This window comes from Amblyraja radiata, chromosome 19 (genome assembly GCF_010909765.2).
Source record: "Amblyraja radiata isolate CabotCenter1 chromosome 19, sAmbRad1.1.pri, whole genome shotgun sequence".
Taxonomy (NCBI): Eukaryota; Metazoa; Chordata; class Chondrichthyes; order Rajiformes; family Rajidae; genus Amblyraja; species Amblyraja radiata.
In genome coordinates, this window is record NC_045974.1 from 13,110,307 (window position 1) to 13,131,779 (window position 21,473).

The 21,473-nt window shown below is 48.9% G+C and overlaps 1 protein-coding gene across 1 annotated transcript in view; it reads right to left on the bottom strand.

The window, feature by feature from the left end:
* Nucleotides 1-21,473, bottom strand: part of tmtc1 (transmembrane O-mannosyltransferase targeting cadherins 1) — a 125,687-nt gene that overhangs the window by 98,330 nt on the left and 5,884 nt on the right. Inside the window, exon 2 of the mRNA XM_033037705.1 lies at nucleotides 7,520-7,697. Within this exon, the coding sequence (XP_032893596.1) occupies nucleotides 7,520-7,697 (178 nt within the window). The remainder of the gene's footprint in view (nucleotides 1-7,519; nucleotides 7,698-21,473) is intronic.

The window sequence follows — 21,473 nt, forward strand, 5'->3', positions numbered from 1 at the left end:
CAAATTAATCAATTAAAAAAAAATTATTTCCACGTTCCCATCAACTTTCCCAAAGCTCCTCACCAAGGGCTTGCTCATCTGGTGGTGAGAGGGGACTTTCTGCATTAATCCCATTTTTTATTCTCCACACATTTCCACCATCTCCTCCCAGACTCTAACACTCACTACTGCGGGAAAGTCACAATTACCTCCTCATAATGACATCCTTCCCGCAGCAGGGTGACCAAAATGAATCACAAAACTACAGGTGTGGCCTCACCAATGTCTTATGCAACTGTAACATAACATCCCCGCTTCCACACTCAAGCCCCGACTGATGAAAGCCAACGCAGCAACAGTGTACTTGACCACCTTATCTACCTGTGACGCCACATTCAGGGAACTATCTAGCTGCACTCCTGGGTCCCACTGCTCTACAACACTCCCCAGGGCCCTGCCCTTCACTCTGAAGATCCTACCCTGGCTTCACTTCCCAAACTCACACTTACCTGCACGAAACTCCCTTAAACATTCCTCAGCCAACTTGGCCAGCTGATTAAGATCCTGTTGTAATTTTGGAATGGAATACTTTATTGTCCCATGTGACCAGGCACAGTGAAATTCCTTGCTTGCATACCCATGATAACCATCCTTAATGCCTACATTACCACACGCTTTGCCATCCATGTGATCACCTCCCTTCTACACTGGATGGTGATCTGCAGCTCTGGATGGTGATCTGATGCCCTGCACATTCTCACCTAAATTGTCCATACAAACCACAAACAGCGATGGGCTCAGCGCCGATCCTTGAGGCACACTACATACAAGTCACAGGCCTCAAGTCCAAAAAGCACCCTTCCACCACACTCTCTCTCCTTCCCTCCATGAAGCCAATTCTGTATCCAGTTAGCTATTTCTCTGTGGATCCCTTGCGATCAAACTTGACAATCATACTGCAGAATACAACCTGGAGCACACTGCACTGTTGGTATGCAAACCCCCTCGGGCATAGCTCCGCTTGCAGCCAATCACTTCAGAACTGAAACCATTCTGAATTTTCATTACAAGGTCAAAATTATGTTTTCCTTTAAATTATTTTCTTTACCCTCCACCGAGACCTCCGCTTGTCTTCCTACCGTCAGTTTTCCCCAGGGACACCGGATGCAGGGAGCCAGAAGCTGCAATGCTGAATATATAACATAACAAAACAATACGCTGGAGTATTCGGCAAGAGCTGGCAAGAGCTTCCAACAGTTCAGTTCACGGCATCTTGTACGGGGATAAGTTTATGAATAAACTAGACATCCAGTGATTAATTCTATCCATGTGGGCATGGTACATCTCTATCCAGAAAAGCTAGGTCCTTATATTAAAACTGTGACCCCAGGCTCTAGACACAGCCATCCAGAGAAAATATTATTCCATCTATTTTGTCGAGCCCCATAAGAATTTTGGACCTTTCAAGGTGATTATCTCGCTTCCATCTACACTGGCAACTATAAATCCAGTCGGTAGGCTGTGGGAGAGCTGGGAAGGGGAGGGGAAAGAGGGAGAAAGCAAGGACTACCTGAAATTGGAGAAGTCAATGTTCATACCGCTGGGGTGTAAACTACCCAAGCGAAATATGAGGTGCTGATCCTCCAATTTGCGGTGGGACTCACTGGCCATGGAGGAGGCACAGGACAGAAAGGTCGGATTGGGAATGGGAGGGGGAGTTGAAGTGCTGAGCCACGGGGAGATCAGGTTGGTTGGTGCGAACCGAGCGGAGGTGTTGGGCGAAGCGATCGGCAAGCCTACGCTTGGTCTCACCGATGTAGAGCAGCTGACACCTAGAGCAGCGGATGCAATAGATGAGGTTGGAGGAGGTGCAGGTGAATCTCTGCCGCACCTGGAAAGACTGCTTGGAGTCAAGGGGGGAGGTAAAGCGACAAGTGTAGCATTTCCTGCGGTTACAAGGAAAAGTACCAGGGGAGGGGGTGGTTTGGGTGGGAAGGGACAAATTGACCAGGGAGTTACGGAGGGAGCGGACTCTGCGGAAAGCCAAAAGGGGAGGAGATGGGAAGATGTGGCCAGTGGTGGGATCCCGTTGGTGGTGGCAAAAATGTTGGAGGATTATCTGTTGTGTGCGACGGCTGGTAGGGTGGAAGGTGAGGACAAGGGGGACTCTGTCCTTGTTATGAGTGGGGGGATGGGGAGTGAGAGCGGAGCTACGGGATATAGAGGAGACCCTGGGGAACCCCCGTTCCCTAAAGAATGAGGACATCTCCAATGCCCTGGTTTGGAACATCATCCTGGGTGCAGATGCAGCGTAGACAGAGGAATATTGGGAGTAGGGGGATAGAGTCCTTACAGGAAGCAGGGCGGGAAGAAGTGTAGTCCAGATAGCCATGGGAGGCCGACATCTACGACAAACCCATTGACATCTCCAATTTCAGGTGGTCCTTGCTTTCTCCCTCCTTCCCCTCCCCTTCCCAGCTCTCCCACAGCCTGCTGTATCCGGCTCTTCCTTTCTTCTTGCCGCCCCCCTCCTCCCCCACATCAGTCTGAAGAAGGGACTCGACCCGAAACGTCACCTATTCCTTCGCTCCATAGATGCTGCCTCACCCGCTGAGTTTCTCCAGCATCTTTGTCTAGTTTCGATTTTTCCAGCATCTGCAGTTCTTTCGTAAATAAATACAGTCAGATTAACTTTTCTTCTTAGGTCAATACCCTCCAACTCAGGCATCAATGTGAGATGGCATGCAACAAAAGCTATTTACTGTACCTCAGTACATGTGACAATAAACTAAATAAATCTGGTGAACCTTTACAGTACTCTCTCTATCACAAGTACCTTCCTCCTTAGATAGTGTGACCACACTTGTACACGTTATTCCAGCCCTGGTCTTGCCAAAGCCTGAAGTCATTGGGGCAGCACAGTGGCACACCAGCAAGAGTTGGTGCCTCGCAGTACCAGAGACCCGAGTTCAATCATGACCTTGGGTGCTGTCTGTGGGGAGTTTGCACATTCTTCATGTGACCGCGTGGGTTTCCTCCAAGTGCTCCGGTTTCCTCCCACATCCCAAAGACGGGTGGGCTTGTAGGTTAATTGGCCCCCTGTAAATCGTGGAGGGGGTGGATGAGTAAGTGGGATAACTTACAACCAGTGTGAACGGGTGATCAGTGGTCGGCATGGACTCGGTGTTTCTATGCTGTATCTCTAAACAAAACTAAACTATACTAAACTTTTTGTAGTAAAGTATCTTTAGCTTTGGACTCAAATCCCCTTACAATAAAACCCATTGAACTGCTTGCCTTTCTAATTGCATGTGTTACCTGCAGGTTCACTCTCACTCTCTGTGTACGAGTTAATCCTGTTCCCGCTGAATGATATCTTTAAATCTCTCACCATTTAAATCTCTCACCAAACTCTACACTATTTTTCCAAAACACGTGGCTTTGAATAGTGAAAGGCCTGGATAGAGTGAATGTGGAGAGGATGTTTCTACTCGTGGGAGATTCCAGGACCAGAGGCCACAGCTTCAGAATAAAAGGCCATATCTTTATCAAGGAGATGAGGAGGAACATTCTCCTATCCCCTGACACGCCCGTTCTAATCAAAAATGTGTCAATCTTTGCCTTAAAAATATCTATTGACTTGGCCTCCACAGCCGTCTGTGGCAATGAATTCCACAGATTCACCACCCACTGGCTAAAGAAATTCCTTCTCATCTCCTTTTATTCTGAGGCTCCGGCCTCTGATCCTAGACTCTCCCGCTGGTGGAAACATCCTCTCCACATCCGCTCTATTCAGGCCAGTATACAAGTTACATTCACTATCTTCCAATCTGTGGGAATCTTTCTGGAATCTATGGAATTTTAGAAGATGACAAATAAAGCATTTTAGTCATCTCTTTAGTCATCCCTTTCAAAACTTTGGAACAAGGCTCAGCAGGTCCTGGGGATTAATCGAAGTCCATCTTCTATATGTCTTGTCTTACCACAGCCATCAATAATGGTGGCGCTGTGGAAGACGAGAAACTCCATTCCCTCCCTCGTGGCCATGATTTGCAGAGGATTGCAAACATTTACTCCTTTCAGTATTCACTTCATGATATCTTCTTCAACTTAAGTCTTCAATTATTAAAATTCACATCTTGTGGTTTTACCTCCCACCCATTTCAAGATTGAGAGCTTTGAGAGATTGAGAGCCAAGGGTGAAGGGTGAGACTTGCCCTGGCACACACTGAGCAGGCAGAAACTGATGCAGTGTGTCGGAAACAGAGGGAGATGCAGAATTGTGGGAGAGAAAGAGAGTGAGAGAACCAGAGAGAAAAAGAAAAAGAAAAAGAAAAAGAAAGAGAAAGAGAAAAAGAAAGAGAAAAAGAAAGAGAAAGAGAGAGAGAGAGAGAGAGAAAGAGAGAGGGGGAGAGAGAGGGGGAGGGAGAGGGGGGGAGGGGGAGATGGAGGGGGAGGGGAGAGGGGGAGGGGGGAGAGGGGAGAGGGGGAGAAGGGGAGAGGGGGAGAGAGTGAGAGAGAGAGGGGGGAGAGGGAGGGGGTGGAACATTAGACAATGTGCAGGAGTAGGCCATTCGGCCCTTCGAGCCAGCACCACCATTCACGGTGATCATGACTGATCATCCACAATCAGTACCCAGTTTCTGCCTACCCCCCATATCCCTTGGCTCTGCAATCTTTAAGAGCTCTGTCTAACTCTCTCTTGAAAGCATCCAGAGAATTGGCCTCCACTGCCTTCTGGCAGAGAATTCCACAGATCCACAACTCTCTAGGTGAAAAAGCTTTTCCTCATCTCCGTTCTAAATGTCCTACATGTTATTTTTAAACTGTGGCCCCTGGTTCTGCACTCCCCCAACATCAGGAACATGTTTCTTGCCTCTAGCGTGTCCAATCCCTTAATAATCTTACATGTTTCAATAAGAAACCTTCTCATCCTAAATTCCAGTGTATACAATCCATTCTTTCAACATATGATGGTCCAGCCATCCCGGGAATTAACCTCGTGGACCTACGCTGCATTCCCTCAATGGCAACAATGTCCTTCCTCAAATTTGGAGACCAAAACTGCACACAATACCCCAGGTGTGGAGTGTGGTGTAATGGGAAATTGTTTCCCATTTCCCCTGACTCTTAGTCTGAAGAAGGGTCTTGACCCGAAACGTCACCAATTCCTTCTCTCCAAGGATGCTGCCTGACCCGCTGAGTTACTCCAGCATTTTGTGTCCATCCCCGACCTGCTTTTGCAGACACAGTATTAATGTGGTCACCTCACACATTCAGTGTCATTGACATCAAGCCAGTTCCCATTTTAAGTACAGGTGCACAACGTTTTATCCGAAAGCCTTGGGACCAGACACTTTTCGTAATTCAGAATTTGTCGGCCTTCGGAATGGAAAATTTTTAGCGTAGATTTTAATGGCTGGCTCAGTGGTAGAGTGCTCGGCTCATATCCGCAAGGTCGCGAGTTTGCGCTTTGATCCCGGCAGTTACTCGGTCGCGAGTTTGAGTCTTCAATGTCGTTTTTTCTTGCAGAATAAATGTTTGTATGAAATGCAGTGTAGGAGAGGTGTACTGACTGTGTGGGCAGAACTTTGGAAGTGATTGCCCACCAGTCTAAAAAGCCGCTGTGTCTCCCTGTCCCTGGGATAGCAGGGGGCGATCAAACAGCACAATACCCCCCTCCCCCTCCAACTCCAGAGGAATCCGCTCCCCGATGGGCCGCTACGGCGACAAATGGCAGTTTGCCCACAGCCCGTGCTGCGCCCCCTCATCCGCCACCCCAAGAACAAGACGTACCTTGCAAACCATCAGCTTCTGCCCCTACGTGTTCCTCTGGAGTTGCAGTGGGGCTGGGCTGGGCTGCTGTTGGCTGTGGGTCTCTGGGATCTCCGTGCTTGCAGTGGGCCTGGGGGTCAGTGTCCCGTTGGTCCTGACGTCTCCGGCCACCCCCCTGGACAGGAGCTGAGACTGGGAACTGTACTGCCCTTGCCCCCTCCCTCTGCAACTGCAAACAACCCCACTCTCCTGCAAGGGCGGTACAGTTCCCGGAGGATGGCAGGTGGCCGGAGACGTCAGGACCAACAGGAACCCGCTCCCCGATGGGCCCCTACGACGCCCCAAGCTGCGCCCCGTCATCCGCAACCCAGGTTCCTCTGTAGTTGGAGCGGGGCTGGGCTGGGCTGCTGTTGGCTGTGGGTCTCTGGGATCTCCGTGCTTGCAGTGGGCCTGGGGGTCGGTGTCCCGATGAGGGGGCGCAGCTCGGGGAACGGCTTCTGGTGGTCCTGACGTCTCCGGCCAGTTTGCAGTTTTCCTCTGGAGTTGGAATGGGGCTGGGCTGCTGCTGGCTGTGTGTCTCTAGGATCTCTGTGCTTGCAGTGGGCCTGGGGGTCGCTGTCCTGTTGGTCCTGACGTCTCCGGTGACTGGCACTGACCTGCTGGTATCGCCGACGTGAAGACAGTGCAAAGCCCCCGCGCCGGTGCAATGGGCGGGGAGCTGGAGAGGGGAGGGAAGGGGTCACATACATGGCCGGGAAGCAGAGGGGTGTAGGTGGGGTGAAACTGAAGGGAGCGACAATCTGCTGCTGCCTGCCCCGCTGAGTTAAAAAGTTCCCACGCAAGACTCACGATACACTGTGTATCGTGCTACCATGGGAACCTTTTACTCAGCGGGCAGGCAGCAGCATATTGTCAATTATTAACCCTCCCGCGCAATATACCCTCACCTTCTCTTTTATGAATGGGGATTTAGTTCCCCTTTCTTCGAGGATCGACCGGAGGTTCCGCTGTCACCTCTGCGGGCCGCCCTCGGTGAACGTTTTCAAGGACCTTTCTTCAAGGACCGAAAAAATGTCCGCTATTCGGAGGTTTTCGTTATTTGGATCTTCGGATAAAAGGTTGTGCACCTGTATTATTAAATTAGCTTAACAGAAGGCTCAAACGTTATCTTTTTAAATATGCTATGCTTGAACTATAACAAAACAAACTTCAGGTTTAATTGTAATTAAGACATCAAGGAAATATATGAACTACTGAATAACAGTAAAAAAACAGGGGGGGGGAGGGAGGGAGGGGAGGGGGGAGGAGGGAGGGGTAGGGGTAGGGGAGGGGTGGTGAGGGGAGGGAGTGGAGGGGAGGGAGGGGAGAAGGGGGGGGAGGAGGAGGGGGGGAGGAGGAGGAGGGGGGGGAGGAGGAGGGGGGAGGAGGAGGGGGGAGGAGGAGGGGGGAGGAGGAGGGGGGAGGAGGAGGGGGGCAGAGGAGGGGGAAGGGGAGGGGGAAGGGGAGGGGGAAGGGAAGGGGAGGGGGAAGGGGAGGGGGAAGGGGAGGGGAAGGGCCGAGGGAAGGGAAGGGGAGGGGGAGGGGAGGGGGAAGGGGAGGGGGAAGGGGAGGGGGAAGGGGAGGGGGAAGGGGAGGGGGAAATGCAAAGCATTGGAACAATTTTGGGGTCTAATAAAGAGATGGTTGTAAAGGGTTATGAGCCAATAAACCAGGATTAAGTCTAAAGAATGCTAATCCTACATGAGGATAGCAGCCCGCCACTCACAGCTTCAGTGTGGACAGGATGTACAGCAAAGAGAAGCGCGGCGAGGAGCGCTGGCCGCGTGTCCTGGAACACGGCTTTGTCACACGTGTGGAGCAGCAGTGATGTCACGGCGCAGTGCAGGCCCACGTTGACCATGTGGAAATACAGAGGGGTCATGCCGCCCAGCAGAATGTTTAACCTAGCACACAATGCAAAGAAAAGCAGCATTAATACACAGAATACACTAATACACATCTAATTACAGGGAAACAGCCTGTGTTCAGCCCACATGTTTACATGGCCTTACAATATGAAAGTCTCGTATTTAGTTTAGAGATGCGTCATGGAAACAAGCCCTTCGGCCCATCAAGTCCATGACAACCATCGCTCACACTCACTTGATGTTATCCCACTTTGGCATCCACTGCTTTCACGCTAGGGACAAATTGCAGAAGCCAATTATACTACAAACCCGCTCGTATTTGGGATGTGGGAGGAAACCAGAGCACCCAGAGGAAACCCACGCAGTCACAGGGAGAACGGGCAAATTCTACACATACAGCACCCGAGGTCAGAATGCAACCTGGGTCTCTGGCACTGCGTGGCAGCAGCTCCACCAGCCGTGTCACCGACTGTGTCGCACAGTCCTTTGGTACATTGAGTCTATGCCAGTCCACAGAGCAATTCCATTCCCTACTACTTTGCCCTGTAACCTATACACCCAATCAACTCTTCCCCGATTCCAACGCGCGCACACACACACACACACACACACACACACACACACACACACACACACACACACACACACACACACACACACTATGGACAGTTTACAGCAGCCAATTAATGCACGGACCCATCGTGTCTGCGATGTACGATGGAATGAGAGCACCCAGGGGAAACCCACACAGGGAGAATGATCAAGACCAACTACAGGCAGTGCCAGAGGTAGGTATTGAACCTGTGTCGCTGGAGCTGTGAGGCAGTGGCTCTATGAGAGACACCACTCCCGTACAGATTCCAGAATTTATCTTTAACGTGAGCAGCCTCTAACTCTTTTTCTGCTCATTTTAACATTTCCTTCTATTTCTATGTATTTCATGGACTGAGCCAACCTCTCTCTTAATGAATTTCAACCTCTCCATCCAGTTGCACGCCCCAGATTCTAACTGCGTATGGCAATAGTAATTGGAAACTTATTCACCCTGATCCTATCATCTTTGGATCATAGTAAAAGGAATACAGAGCTCTGGCCCATCCCACCATTCAGCTGACCCTGGCTCGCAGGCAACTCAGGTCGACACAGTGGTGCAGAGGTAGAGTTACCTCCTTACACCCCTAGAGGCGGGTTCGATCCTGACTATGGGTGTTGTCTGTACGGAGTCTGTTTGTTCTCCCCGTGATCCACGTGGGTTTTCTCCGGGTGCTCCGATCCGATTCCTGTCACCAGTAAACAAGCCAGTAGAAGCCAACTAACTGTGCCTGGCTGCCGAGACACTGGCACCTTGAACTGAGCCAAGGTTATGGTCACAGATAAGCCACAGCTAGGTCCAGTTAGTGAGTACTACATCAGCACCTGCACCTTGTCAGCCCAGCTCCTTATTAACCCAGGGCTTCCAGCGAAAGGGGAGAGAAGGAAGGAGAGAGAAGGAGGGAGAGAGAAGGGAAGGAGGGAGAGAGAAGGGAAGGAGGGAGAGAAGGAGGGAGAGAGAGAAGGAGGGAGGGAGAGAAGGAGGGAGGGAGAGAAGGAAGGAAGGAGAGAAGGAGGGAGAGAGAGAAGGAGTGAGGGTGAGAAGGAGGGAGGGAGAGTGATGGGGAGAAGGAGGGAGGGAGAGAAGGAGGGAGGGAGGGAGTGAGGGGGAGAAGGAGGGAGAGGGGAGAAGGAGGGAGGGAGGGAGGGAGGGAGAGAAGGAGGGGGGGAGAGAAGGATGGGGGGAGAGAAGGAGGGAGAGGAGGAGGGAGGGAGAGAAGGAGGGAGGGAGAGAAGGAGGGAGAGAAAGAGGGAGGGAAAGAGGGAGGGAGAGAAGGAGGGAGAGAGTGAAAGAGGGAGGGAGAGAAGGAGGGAGGGAGAGAAGGAGAGAGGGAGAGAAGGAGGGATGGAGAGAAGGAGGGATGGAGAGAAGGAGGGAGGGAGAGAAGGAGGGAAGGAACCTGATGAAAGAGGGAGGGAGAAGACGGACGGAGGGAGAGAATGAGGAAGGAGGAGGGAGAGGAAGAGGGAAGGGCGGGAGGAGAAAGAGGGAGAGAAGGAGGGAGGGACGAAGGAGGAGGGAGAGAAGGAGGAGGGAATGAGAAGGAGGGGAGAGAGAGAAGGAGGGAGGGAGAGAAGAGAGAGAGAGAGGGAGGGAGAGAGGGAGAGAGGAGGGGGGGAGGGAGAGAGGGAGGGAGGGAGGGAGAGAAGGAGGGAGGGAGGGAGAGGAGGGATGGGAGGGAAGAGAAGGAGGTGAGGAAGGAGGGAGAGAAGGAGGGAAAGGAGAGAAGGAGGAGAGGAGGAGGAGAGAGAGAAGGAGGGAGAGAGAGAAGGAGGCGGAGAGAGAAGGAGGGCTGGGAGAGAGAAGGAGGGAGGGAGAGAGAAGGAGGGAGGGGAGAGGGAGGGGGGGAGAGAAGGGGGGGGAGAGGGAGGGAGGGAGAGAGGAGGGGGGGAGGGAAAGGAAGGAGGGAGGGAGGAGAGAAGGAGGGAGAGAGAGAAGGAGGGAGAGAGAGAAGGAGGGAGAGAGAGAGAGGGAGGGAGAGAGAGGAGGAGGAAGGAAGGAAGGAAGGAGAGAGGGAGGGAGAGAAGGAGGGAGGGAGAGAAGGAGGAAGAGAGAGAAGGAGGGAGAGAGAGAAGGAGGGAGAGAGAGAAGGAGGGAGAGAGAGGAGGGAGAGAGAGGAGGGAGAGAGAAGGGAAGGAGGGAGAGAGAAGAGAAGGAGGGAGAGAGAGAAGGAGGGAGAGAGAATTGAAGGAGGGAGAGAGAGAAGGAGAGAGAGAAGGAGGGAGAGAAGGAGGGAGAGAGAGAAGGATGGAGAGAAGGAGGGAGAGAGAGAAGGAGGGAGGGAAGGAGGGAGGGAGAGAAGGAGGGAGGGGGAGAAGGAGGGAGAGAGGGAGGGAGGGAGAGAAAGAGGGAGAGAAGGAGGGAGGGAGTCGGAGGGAGGGAGAGAGAGGGAGGGAGAGAGAGAAGAAGGGATAGAGAGTGAAGGGTGGATAGAGAGAAGGAGGGAGAGAGAGTGAAGGAGGGAGAGAGAGAAGGAGGGAGAGAGAGAAGGAGAGAGAGAGAGAAGGAGGGAGAGAGAGAAGGAGGGAGAGAGAGAAGGAGGGAGAGAGAGAAGGAGGGAGAGAGAGAAGGAGGGAGAGAGAGAAGGAGGGAGAGAGAAGGAGAAGGAGGGAGAGAGAAGGAGAAGGGAAGGAAGCTCTTGGCGTGAATCCTCCCCACTGACGACAAGGGACTGCTTCCTTGTGCAAACTGGGACTCTCTACATGCTTTTGTCTGCTGTTGGAAACAAAGCCTGTTGTGAGTTCACCCAGCTACGAGCCCCAGCGCTTTGACCAAACAGCAGTGACAAACATTCAACCTCTGGCTGGCCGGCACCAGCCTGCTGGGAAGCACTCGGTATCGGAAGCAAGACTCACGTGGGGATGCTGTCGGCTCTCCACTTACCTCTGTGGCAAGAACCTAGCACTAATCTGTCACAGATTAATTTAATTGCCTAACCTCTAATCTCCTTGCCCTCCCAACCAGCCTGCCTGCAGCAGATGGCGTGATGCACGTCAAAAGATAATAGAAATGAAGGCTCTCTACAACACAGGAGAAAAGTTAATTCATCTCGTTTAGACAGCAGGGATGAAAGCTTTTCTTGCTCCTTCATGCCACACTGCTGTTCAAGGCTAATCCATGGGCATCAACTGAGGGCTTCTTTTCCCAACTACATTGTAAAACATTTTACTTGGGGAAAGTAAATGTTTTGGAATTGTGTGAGTGAGAAAAGAATGATTGAGCACACAGATTATGTCTTTGTCCTACATTCAATTAAAAATATAGGTTATATTTCAGTTATATGGGGCACCGTGGAAATCACATCTGCAGAAGTGTGTTCAGTGTTGGGTTTTCTACTGAAGCAAGGATACGAAAGCACCAGAAGCAATTCACAGCTCTGCTTGACTGACAGTAACTGGAGTGGATGCATTGTCTCATTAGTAGCTACGAGAATTTTTAGTTTAGTTTAGAGATACAGCGCGGAAACAGGCCCTTCAGCCCACTGAGTCCGTGCCGACCAGCAATCCCCGTACACTAACACTATCCTACGCACACTGGAGACAATTTACAATTTTACCAAGCCAATTAACCTGTACGCTTTTGGAGTGTGGGAGGAAACCAGAGCAGCTGGAGAAAACCCACACAGGTCACAGGGAGAACAGGAGGCAGGGGTGAGGTGGGGGGAGGTAAGGAAAGGGGAGATCAAGATATTAAACCAGACAGGGACCAATATTATAGAAAATCAAAGGAAAATCTATATATTTAAAAAAACAGAGAATGCTCAGCAGGTCAGGCAGCATCTGAAAGAGAAACATTTTAAAATTATAGTGTCATCAGAAGTATTTCTACCACTTTTTATTTCATATTTCCAGCAAATGCAATTTGTTTGCTTTTTCAAAGGGGGAATTTACTGATCTGAAGAGAAATGACCAGACCAGACCAGAGAGGACATTTATAATTTGGACAACAAAACTGGAGCCCCGCCCCCTTACAGCACCAGAGACCCCGGTTCATGTTCATGAATTCATAAGGAACAGAATGAGGCCATTCAGCACACAGTCTACTCCACCATTGAATCATGGCTTATCTATCTCTCCTTCCTAACACCATTCACCTGCCTACTCCCCACATCCCCTGACAAATGTACTGAACTCAAATCTATCTACAGTATCTCTGCCTTAAAAATATCCATTGACTTAGCCTCCACAGCCTTTTGTGGCAATGAATTCCACAGATTCACCACCCACTGACTAAAGAAATCGCCTTCAAACAGGAACGGCTTTTGTTTCTGAGGCTATGACATCTGGTTCCCGACTCTCCCACTAGTGGAAACATCCTCTCTACATCCACTCTAACCAGGCCTTTCACTACTCAGCTATGAGAAAACTGCCCTCCACCAGCTCCTCGGACAGCGTGCTCCAGATCACAACCACAGTAGACGGCACAGTTGCTGCCCTACTGCGCCAGAGACCCGGGTTCGATCCTGACCACGGGTGCTGTTTGTACGGAGTTTGTACGCTCTCCCCGTGACCTGCGCTGGTCTTCTCCAGGATGTCTACACTTCAAAGACGTACAGGTTTGCAGGCTAATTGGCTTGGTAAAATTGTGAATTGTTCTTAGGATAGAACTAGTGTAGGGGATCGCTGGTCAGCATGGACTCGGTGGGCCGAAGGGCCTGTTTCCATGCTGTATAACCATATAACAATTACAGCAGGTATCTCTAAACTGAACTAAATAATAAACGCAGAGTGATTGATTGGAAGGGGCAGGGTTTCATCGTAACAGCAACAGAGGTAAAGGTGATTTGTCAACACATGAAACATTAATAAATAGAACGATTATCTTAACATTGCAGCTTACAGAGAGATCAACGGGCATGATAAAATAGCTGTAGCAGTAACATGGTTATACGGCAATTTGATGACTCAAAAAGACAGACAAATGGTAAATGTGAGAGTGTTGGAGCAACCCTGGAGATGTGAGGCAGGTGTAATCCCAGAGATAAAACATGAAAGAAAAAGATGACAACAAAGAATTTTTTTTAAAGAAAGACTCAAAACGCTGTGGGACAGGCAGCATCTCTAGAGAACATGGATAGCTGACGCTTTGGGTCGGGACGCTTCTGCAGACTGAATTTTTTTTCATAAAGCCTTGCTCTGCCGTTTCATAGTCAGTTTATCCAATAAACCCCATAAAAATTCAAGAAGCAAGCTGCAACATAGGAACACGAAATGCTGGAGTAACTCAACGGGACATGCAGCATCACTGGAGAGAAGGAATGGGTGACAGGTTTCAGGTCGAGTCTGAAGAAGGATCTCGACCCGAAACGTCACCCATTCCTTCTCTCCAGAGATGCTGCCGGTCCCACTGAGTTACTCCAGCATTTTGTGTCTATCTTCATTGTAAACCAGCATATGCAGTTCCTTCCTATGAGTTGTTTATTCAGTCCCTTGCAGAAGTCCCACAATTCTATTAGATTATGGCTGGGTTTAGCTTAATCCCCACTCGCCTATCTGCTGTCCCACATGCTGGCATACAACCAGCTTTAAAGTTCCTTATCTAAACTGAGCAAACCGACAGGCCACAATAAAGTGGTGCCAGGAGATCCATCAGGGTTCCTACTTGTGACTGCAGGAAACAGAAGAACGTTGAAGAACGTTTGCAGTGGCCATTGCTCTACACCACATCCTGCAACACCTGGACAGCAGAGGAACATACGTCAGAACGCTGTTCCTGGATTATAGCTCGGCCTTTAACACCATTCGCCCGGGCAGGCTGACTGAGAAGCTGACAGACCTCGGCGTCCCGACTCCCACCTGCAACTGGATCTTAGATTTCCTGACTGAAAGACCACAGGTGGTGAGGATGGGAAGGAGAGTGTCTGCAGAGCTCACCGTCAGCACAGGATCACCACAAGGCTGCTGTCTCAGTCCCAAACTTTTCACCCTGTACACACACGACTGTGTCTCCACCCAGGAAAACACCATCATTATTAAGTATGCGGATGATACCACCATCCTGGGCCTCATCAAGGGGGGGGGACGAGTCGGGCTACAGGAGTCTGGTGAACGACATTCTTGCCTATGGTGAGGTGAAATACCTAAGCCTCAACACAGACAAGACAAAATAAATAATAATGGACTTCAGAAAAAATCCACCCCCCCCTGCAGCCCCTTATCATCAAGGGGACTGTGGTGGAGAGGGCTGACAGTTACAGATACCTGGGACTACAAATAACATCAGATCTGAACTGGACTTTGAACACTGCAGCCACAGTGAAAAAAGCCCAGCAGAGACTGTACTTCATCAGGCTGCTCAGAAAAGCTGGTCTGCACTGTCACCCTCTCACCCAGGTCTACAAAGGACTGGTAGAGAGCATCCTCACCACAGGCATCACGGTGTGGTATGGAAACACCACACAGACAGAGAGGAAGGCTCTGCAAAGAGTCATAAAGACTGCAGAGAGGATCATCAGAACTGAACTCCCCTCCATGGACACAATCTACACACAGCGCTGTCAAAAAAGAGCAGGGAGAATCATTAGAGACACACTACATCCAGCTCACTCCCTGCTCAAACACAAAAACTGCACATACAACCTCAGGCACAGACGAGCGGACAGTATCGCCACAAATAGAACACGCTTTTTTAAGAGCTTCTTCCCTGCAACAGTGAGACTCTTGGCCAAAACACAACAAAATGAACTGATGTCCTGATATAATGTTTGTGCAAGTTACAATGCTCTATGTGTCTTCTGTGTGTCTTTTTTTTTTTTTAATAATTTTTTTAAATTTTTTAATTTTTAATTTTAATTTTTAACTTAACTTGACTCTCTGAATAGCCGCACAAGAGTTCCTATGTGTGTAAGCACAAATGGCAAATAAAGTTTTTGACCTTTGAGAAGAGAGTTCAGGTCTCACATCGTGCCCAGGTCTGAAGAGGGTCTCGATCTGAAACTTCACCCATTCCTTCCCTCCAGAGATTCTGCCTGATACCCCAGCATATCATGTTTCTAGGTTGCAGCCTGTTTCTTGAATTTTCATGGGGGCATTCCTTGGAGCGCAGGAGAATGAGGGGTGATCTTGCAGAGGTGTATAAAATCATGAATAGATCGGATAGATGCTCAGAGTAGGTGAATTGAGGACCAGAGGGCATAGGTTTAAGGTGAAGGGGAAAATGTAATAGGAATCTTAGAGATAACTTTTTTCACACACAGGGTGGTGGGTGTATGGAACAAGCTGCCAGAGGAGGTAGTTGAGGCAGGGGCTATCCCAACACTTAAGAAGCGGCTCGACAAGTATATGGATAAGACAGGTTTGGAGGGACATGGACCAAATGCTGGCAGAAGGGACTAGTGTAGCTGGGACAGGTTGGCCGGTGTGAGCAAGTTGGGCCTGTTTCCACACTGTGTCACTCTATGACTATCTATGAGAGGATAACGTTTGGGGTTGAGGTCAAAAGCAATGGAAGGATGGAGAAGGTGGTCACATATCCGATGCAATGCCCCTCCTTCCCTTTCATGTCCACCCACACTGCTGTGACAAGAATTGGCGGATAACTCCAGCCACAACAGATCCAGTTTAAACCCTTGCACAAGCAACAAAATTAATGCCTCCTCATTCAAGTAGGAGACGGTATCCTCAATTCTGGCTGCCGCAGGGTGTTCAAGATTCATTTGTCTGCAATAAGGTGTCTGATCTTTCCAAAATCCTTCCTAAATTGAATTGTTTGCAAACTAAGAGTAAATGTAATAGCAAGGAAAGGACTGCAGATGCTGGTTGATGAAAACACCCTAGTGTCTCATTGATGAGACTATAGCTTTGCAATCTTCAATGCATATTGGAAATTATTATTCTGCCCATCGATGATTGTTGAGAAAAGCTGCATAATTATAATGAAGATGAGAGAAGAGGTGAGAGAATAGCCAGTCCCTTTATGTGCAGAATTAATACAACATCAGCAGCTGCACTGTGCAACATCTACAAAACGCACTGCAGTTATTACTCCAGTAGTTTTCTCTCCCACACCACTGATTTCCACTAGCAAGAAGAACAACAGGCGCCTGGAACACCAAGGGCATCACGTTCCCTTCACTTCACCGCGACTTCGAAGTGTATTGCCGATCCTTCATCATTGCTGGAAGTTCCTGAGGAAGCACCTTCACCAGAGGGAGTGCAGTGGTTCAAGGTGGCAATGCCTCACCACCTTCTCAAGGGCAATGGGGACAGGCAGTAAACGCCAGTCGTGCCAGCGGTGTAGATACCAAAATAATGAACAGAGTCATAGACTCATAGAGTGATACAACGTGAAAACAGGCACCCCGGCCCAACTTGCCCACACTGGCCAACATGTCCCAGCTACATGCGAGAATGTAAAAATATTAAATTATTTTAAAACGAAAAGACTTTGCGTAAAAAAGTGAGTTCCTGTTCTCATTCTACTTGCAGAGATTCCTAAAAACTTAGGGGGGGGGGGGGGGGATTCATTGCAACATGCACAGCATTAACAGGGCTATTGTTCATTGACCTAGTAGTAGTAATGAGGTTTACAAAGGTCAATATGAATTGATGTACAGTAGCTCCTTACTTTAGTGACGGGATGTGATGCATTACACAGGAGAGCTGGTGGACTAAAAGCAACAAAAAGCCAGAGGAGGAGGCGAGCAGGACCTTGGAGGTGAAAGGCATTTTGAAGTGGGTGTCAGAGATTTGGGATTAGAGATTAGACCAGCATGTATGTAATACTCCAAAGGTTCAGCACAGAACTACTGCCTCAAACCCACCATTTTCCTCGCATGCAGCATGGAAGTTCAGTGCCACCTGAGGGTTTTATTTTTTTAAGTTTGGAGACACTGCACGGAAACAGGCTCTTTGGCTCACCAAATCCATGCTGATCATACGTTCACACTCATTCCATGATATCCCACTTTCACATCCACTCCCTACACACTAGGGACAAGTTACAGAGGTCCAATAACCTACAAACCCGCACGTCTTTGGGATGTGGGAGGAAACTGTAACACCCGGTGGAAACTCAAGCAGTCAATGGAAAATGAGCACAAATTGTACAGGAGGATGAACACAGGACATTGGCTGGACATGTTGGTCGGTGTGAGCAAGTTGGGCCTTGCTGTATGACTCTACGACACTAAACAGCTACTCCAGACACCAGTCAATCAGACCATAACTCAACTGTATCTTTGGCCTGGCTTTGTTCGACAACTCCTGATGCCCGTGGATACTGAGGTCAAGCAATCAATCGCAGTTTGAAATTTTCAATTGACGTAGCGGGAGTGGATGAGAATGTAGTATAGCATAGAACGAGCATGAACAGGTGATCGATGGTCGGTGGACTCAGCAGGCTGACGGACCTGTTTCGATGCTATATGTCTAAATTAAACTAAACACGATCGGTGCAAAATGGGTGACCGATTGGGGAGTGAGGATTTGATGGGCCTTCGGGCCTGTTTCCAGCTGTATCATTCCAAAAATATTAACACTTACTAACACTTGGCCATTGCTTGGATTCTACAAGCTTCAAGATCGTAAAATTCCATGTGTGAAGCGACACATTTACACAGAGAGTGACAAAATATCGACAAGACTTACATGCCAGCAATACTACTGTGGAAAAATGATGGCCCCTCCCAGAACAACCTCATTAAAAGTGTTATTGGGCAATGCTGATGTGGCAATAATTAATGCCCCTCCCTTGTTTCCCTGTGGCCATTTGAGAGATAATTGCCCCAGCAGGAAGCAAGAACAGACTGGATGGGTGTGACATGTTCTCTCTCCTTTTAGCTCCAATAATTACAAGATGACAGCTGTCACTTGGAAGCTGTCTGGTGCTCATCACAACAAGATAGAATTTAAAAAAGAGGAACATTTTCAAGGCTGCATGCAAAGAGCGAATGGGATTTTTTGGAAAGCAAAATGGTCGCCTATTAGTTTAGTTTAGAGATACAGTGCGGAAACAGGAACATCTTCGGCCCACCGAGTCCGCACCGACCAGCAATCACCCCATATAACCATATATACCCCGCACACTGACACTATCCTGCACACACTAGGGACAATTTACAATCTTTACCAAAGCCAATTAGCCTACAAAGTTGTGCGTCTTTGGAGTATGAGAAGAAACTGGAGCATCCGGAGAAAACCCACACGGTCACAGGGAGAACGTACCAACCCCATACAGACAGCACCCGTAGTTCGGTTCAAACCCGGGTCGTCTCTGGCGCTGTAAGGCTGCGCCACCGTGCCGCCCCTATTCTGCTGTGAGACTCAGAACAATTGCCAGATATGTTAAATGAATGTTCGGTGACCATTCATTACCTGCGAGGCAGGACTGCGGACTACTGCAGAGAAGCGTGCAACAAAACAGGACAATATACCGCTGTCTTCCACCACACCCTCTCCAGTGAGCAGGAACCAGAAACCCTTCACTGCACTCCCTCAACCAAGAATATTATGACCCACAACAACATTCTGCACAGTTCTTCCTGCTCGACCACGACTCGTGCCTGGGACATTAGACTTGACAGATACAGTGCCGAAACAGGCCCTTCGCCCCACCGGGTTCACGCTGACCAGCGATCCCCGTACACTAGCGCTCTGCTGCACACTAAAGACAATTTACAATTGACAGAAGCCAATTAACCTGCACGTCGTTGGAATGTGGGTGGAAGCCAGAGCACCCGGAGAAAACCCACGCGGTCATGGGGAGAACATACAAGCTCCATACAGACAGCGCCCATAGTCAAGTTCAAACCCAAGTCTCTGGCGCTGTTAGGCAGCAACTCTACCGCTGCGCCACCTTGCCACCACATATGAACAAAGCACAGGGCAGGCGACATCAAGTTTAATGTCGCCGGGAAACCTGCCCTGTAGAAAGCTTTCTGCATATCTTCCATCTATATCTCTCGTTCCCCTTTTCCCTGACTCTCAGTCTCGCCTATTCCTTTTCTCCAGAGAGGCTGCATTTTCTCCAGAGAGTTACCCCAGCATGTTGTGTCTGTCTACATCTCCTTCAGTTTATTTTTCTCTTGCTCTTTCTCTCCACTGCATTTGACCCATTCCACATGGTGGACATCTGCAGACCCTCACCATTCCAGGATGCATATTTCCCCCAAATCCCCCCCTGGATATTTCAACGTCAGTCCGACTGTTCGATTAACTTCACAATAAGCACAGGCATTCCAACCTTAAACTTGTGCTGCTGATTACATGAACTATCCTTACCGGTTCCAAAGAAATAATATTTTACTTGAAGTGTATCCACAACACCAGGAGGGCAGAAGAAACAAACAAGGTTGGACCACACACAATGGATCTCTGAACTAATTTCCTGTTGAGTTTCTCCCCTGTCAGAACCATCCCCATCTGTACTGAATTAGGAATCGCCCTTGATGTTGGATTCTGTTTGAACTTCACCAAGGTAGTTCACGCATGTGGCATGAAGAGGTCCCTCATTCACACTCCCTCTGTTGCCTCTTCCCTCTTCATTCAGCTCCTGAGCCCATGGAGGCAGACTAACATTCAGTCCCTCATCTACTCCTCAGTTGGAACTTGGAAGTCTGTGGTTTATGTTAATGTCAGAAAAAGATGTATCTTTTTATTTGATGGATAAAATCGGAAAGGCTCAGAGGAGCAACTTTTTTTACAGAGGGTGGTGGGTATATGGAACGAGTTTCCAGAGGAGGTAGTTGAGGCATTTGAACAGGTGCATGGATAGGAAAGGTTTAGAGCGCTATCAGCCAAACACAGGCAAGTGGGACTAGTGTAGATGGCTGGCATGGGCAAGTTGGGCCAAAGGGCCTGTTTCCATACTGTATGACTATGACTCTCTACAACTGAATGACAATGAAGTACATAAAATAACCAATTCCAATAGCAAATAGGAATAAAAGTTAACAACATCTGTGGGCTATTTTGCAGAATGAGAGAAAAGATACGGGTTTAAACTCTGAGACAGGAGCAGAATTCGAGCCTTTCACTCATCTACCTTCCCACCTTCTTTAAGTGCACTTTAAGAGCTCAGTTTTTTTTTCCAGTTCAGCCTTTATCCAATTGCTCTTTTTTCTTTATGTTTAAATAACCCAGAAGCACAAGGATGATTAAAACCACAAGTTTCAGTGGATGTTTCAGTCGATGTTGCAGTGTTCCAATATTATCACAAGCTCGCTATCAAACATATTTGTGAAAAACATGCAGTGAGGAGATGCCTCTGTTACAAAAGGTTGGCAGTAAATCATAAACGCGCCAGGGTGAAAATGCAGCATTTCACAAAAGCGCAGTAATTCGCAGTAAGACTGAAGAAGGGTTTTAACCTGAAACGTCATATTTTCCTTTTCTCCCGAGATGCTGCCTGACCCACCAACGTAATCCTGCTTTTTGTGCCTATCTTCAGTATTTCACAAGCTCAGTCTATAGAAACAGGTCCATGGCAGACTCCATCTCCCTGGACCTACACCCATCCCTGGAATGTCGCGATTTTCCTCAATGAGTCTTTCTCTTCTGTTTTTACTATGGGGATAAACAATGAAGACTGGGGAACTTGGGACGGTTAATGGAATTGTCTTGAAGACAGTCCGTTTTATGGTGGAGGAGATGCTGAATGTGCTATAGCATATGCAGGTAGATAAATCTCCCAAGGTTGATCAGATATATCCAAGGTCACTGTGGGAAGCTAGAGAAAAACACTGCAGATCCCCGGCTGAGACGTATGAATCATCACTAGGTACAAGTGAGGTGCCAGCAGACATCCTAATGTTGTGCCTCCATTTAAGAATGGCTGCAAGGCAGAAGCTTGGGAACGATATACCAGTGAGCCTAACGCCTGCGGTAGGCAAGTTACTGGAGAGTATCCTGAGGGATAAGATATATATGCATTTGGGTAGACAGGGGCTGATTAGAATAGTCACCATGGTTTTGTATGTGGGAGATCGTGATTGAAAATCTGATTGAGTTTTTTGAAGAAGTAACCAAAACCGTTGATGAAGGCAAAGCCATAGACATTGTCTATGATGAGGTTCCACGTGGTAAATTGACGGTTAGATCACCTGGGATCCAGGGAGAGTTAGCCAACTGGATAGAGAACTGGCTTTATGAAAGGGAGCAGAGGGTGACGGTGGAAGGTTGTTTATCGGACTGGAGGCCTGTGACTATTGGTCTACTGTGAACATGGATCGGTGCTGGGCCCATTGGTGTTTGTGGTATCTATCAACTATTTGGATGAGAATG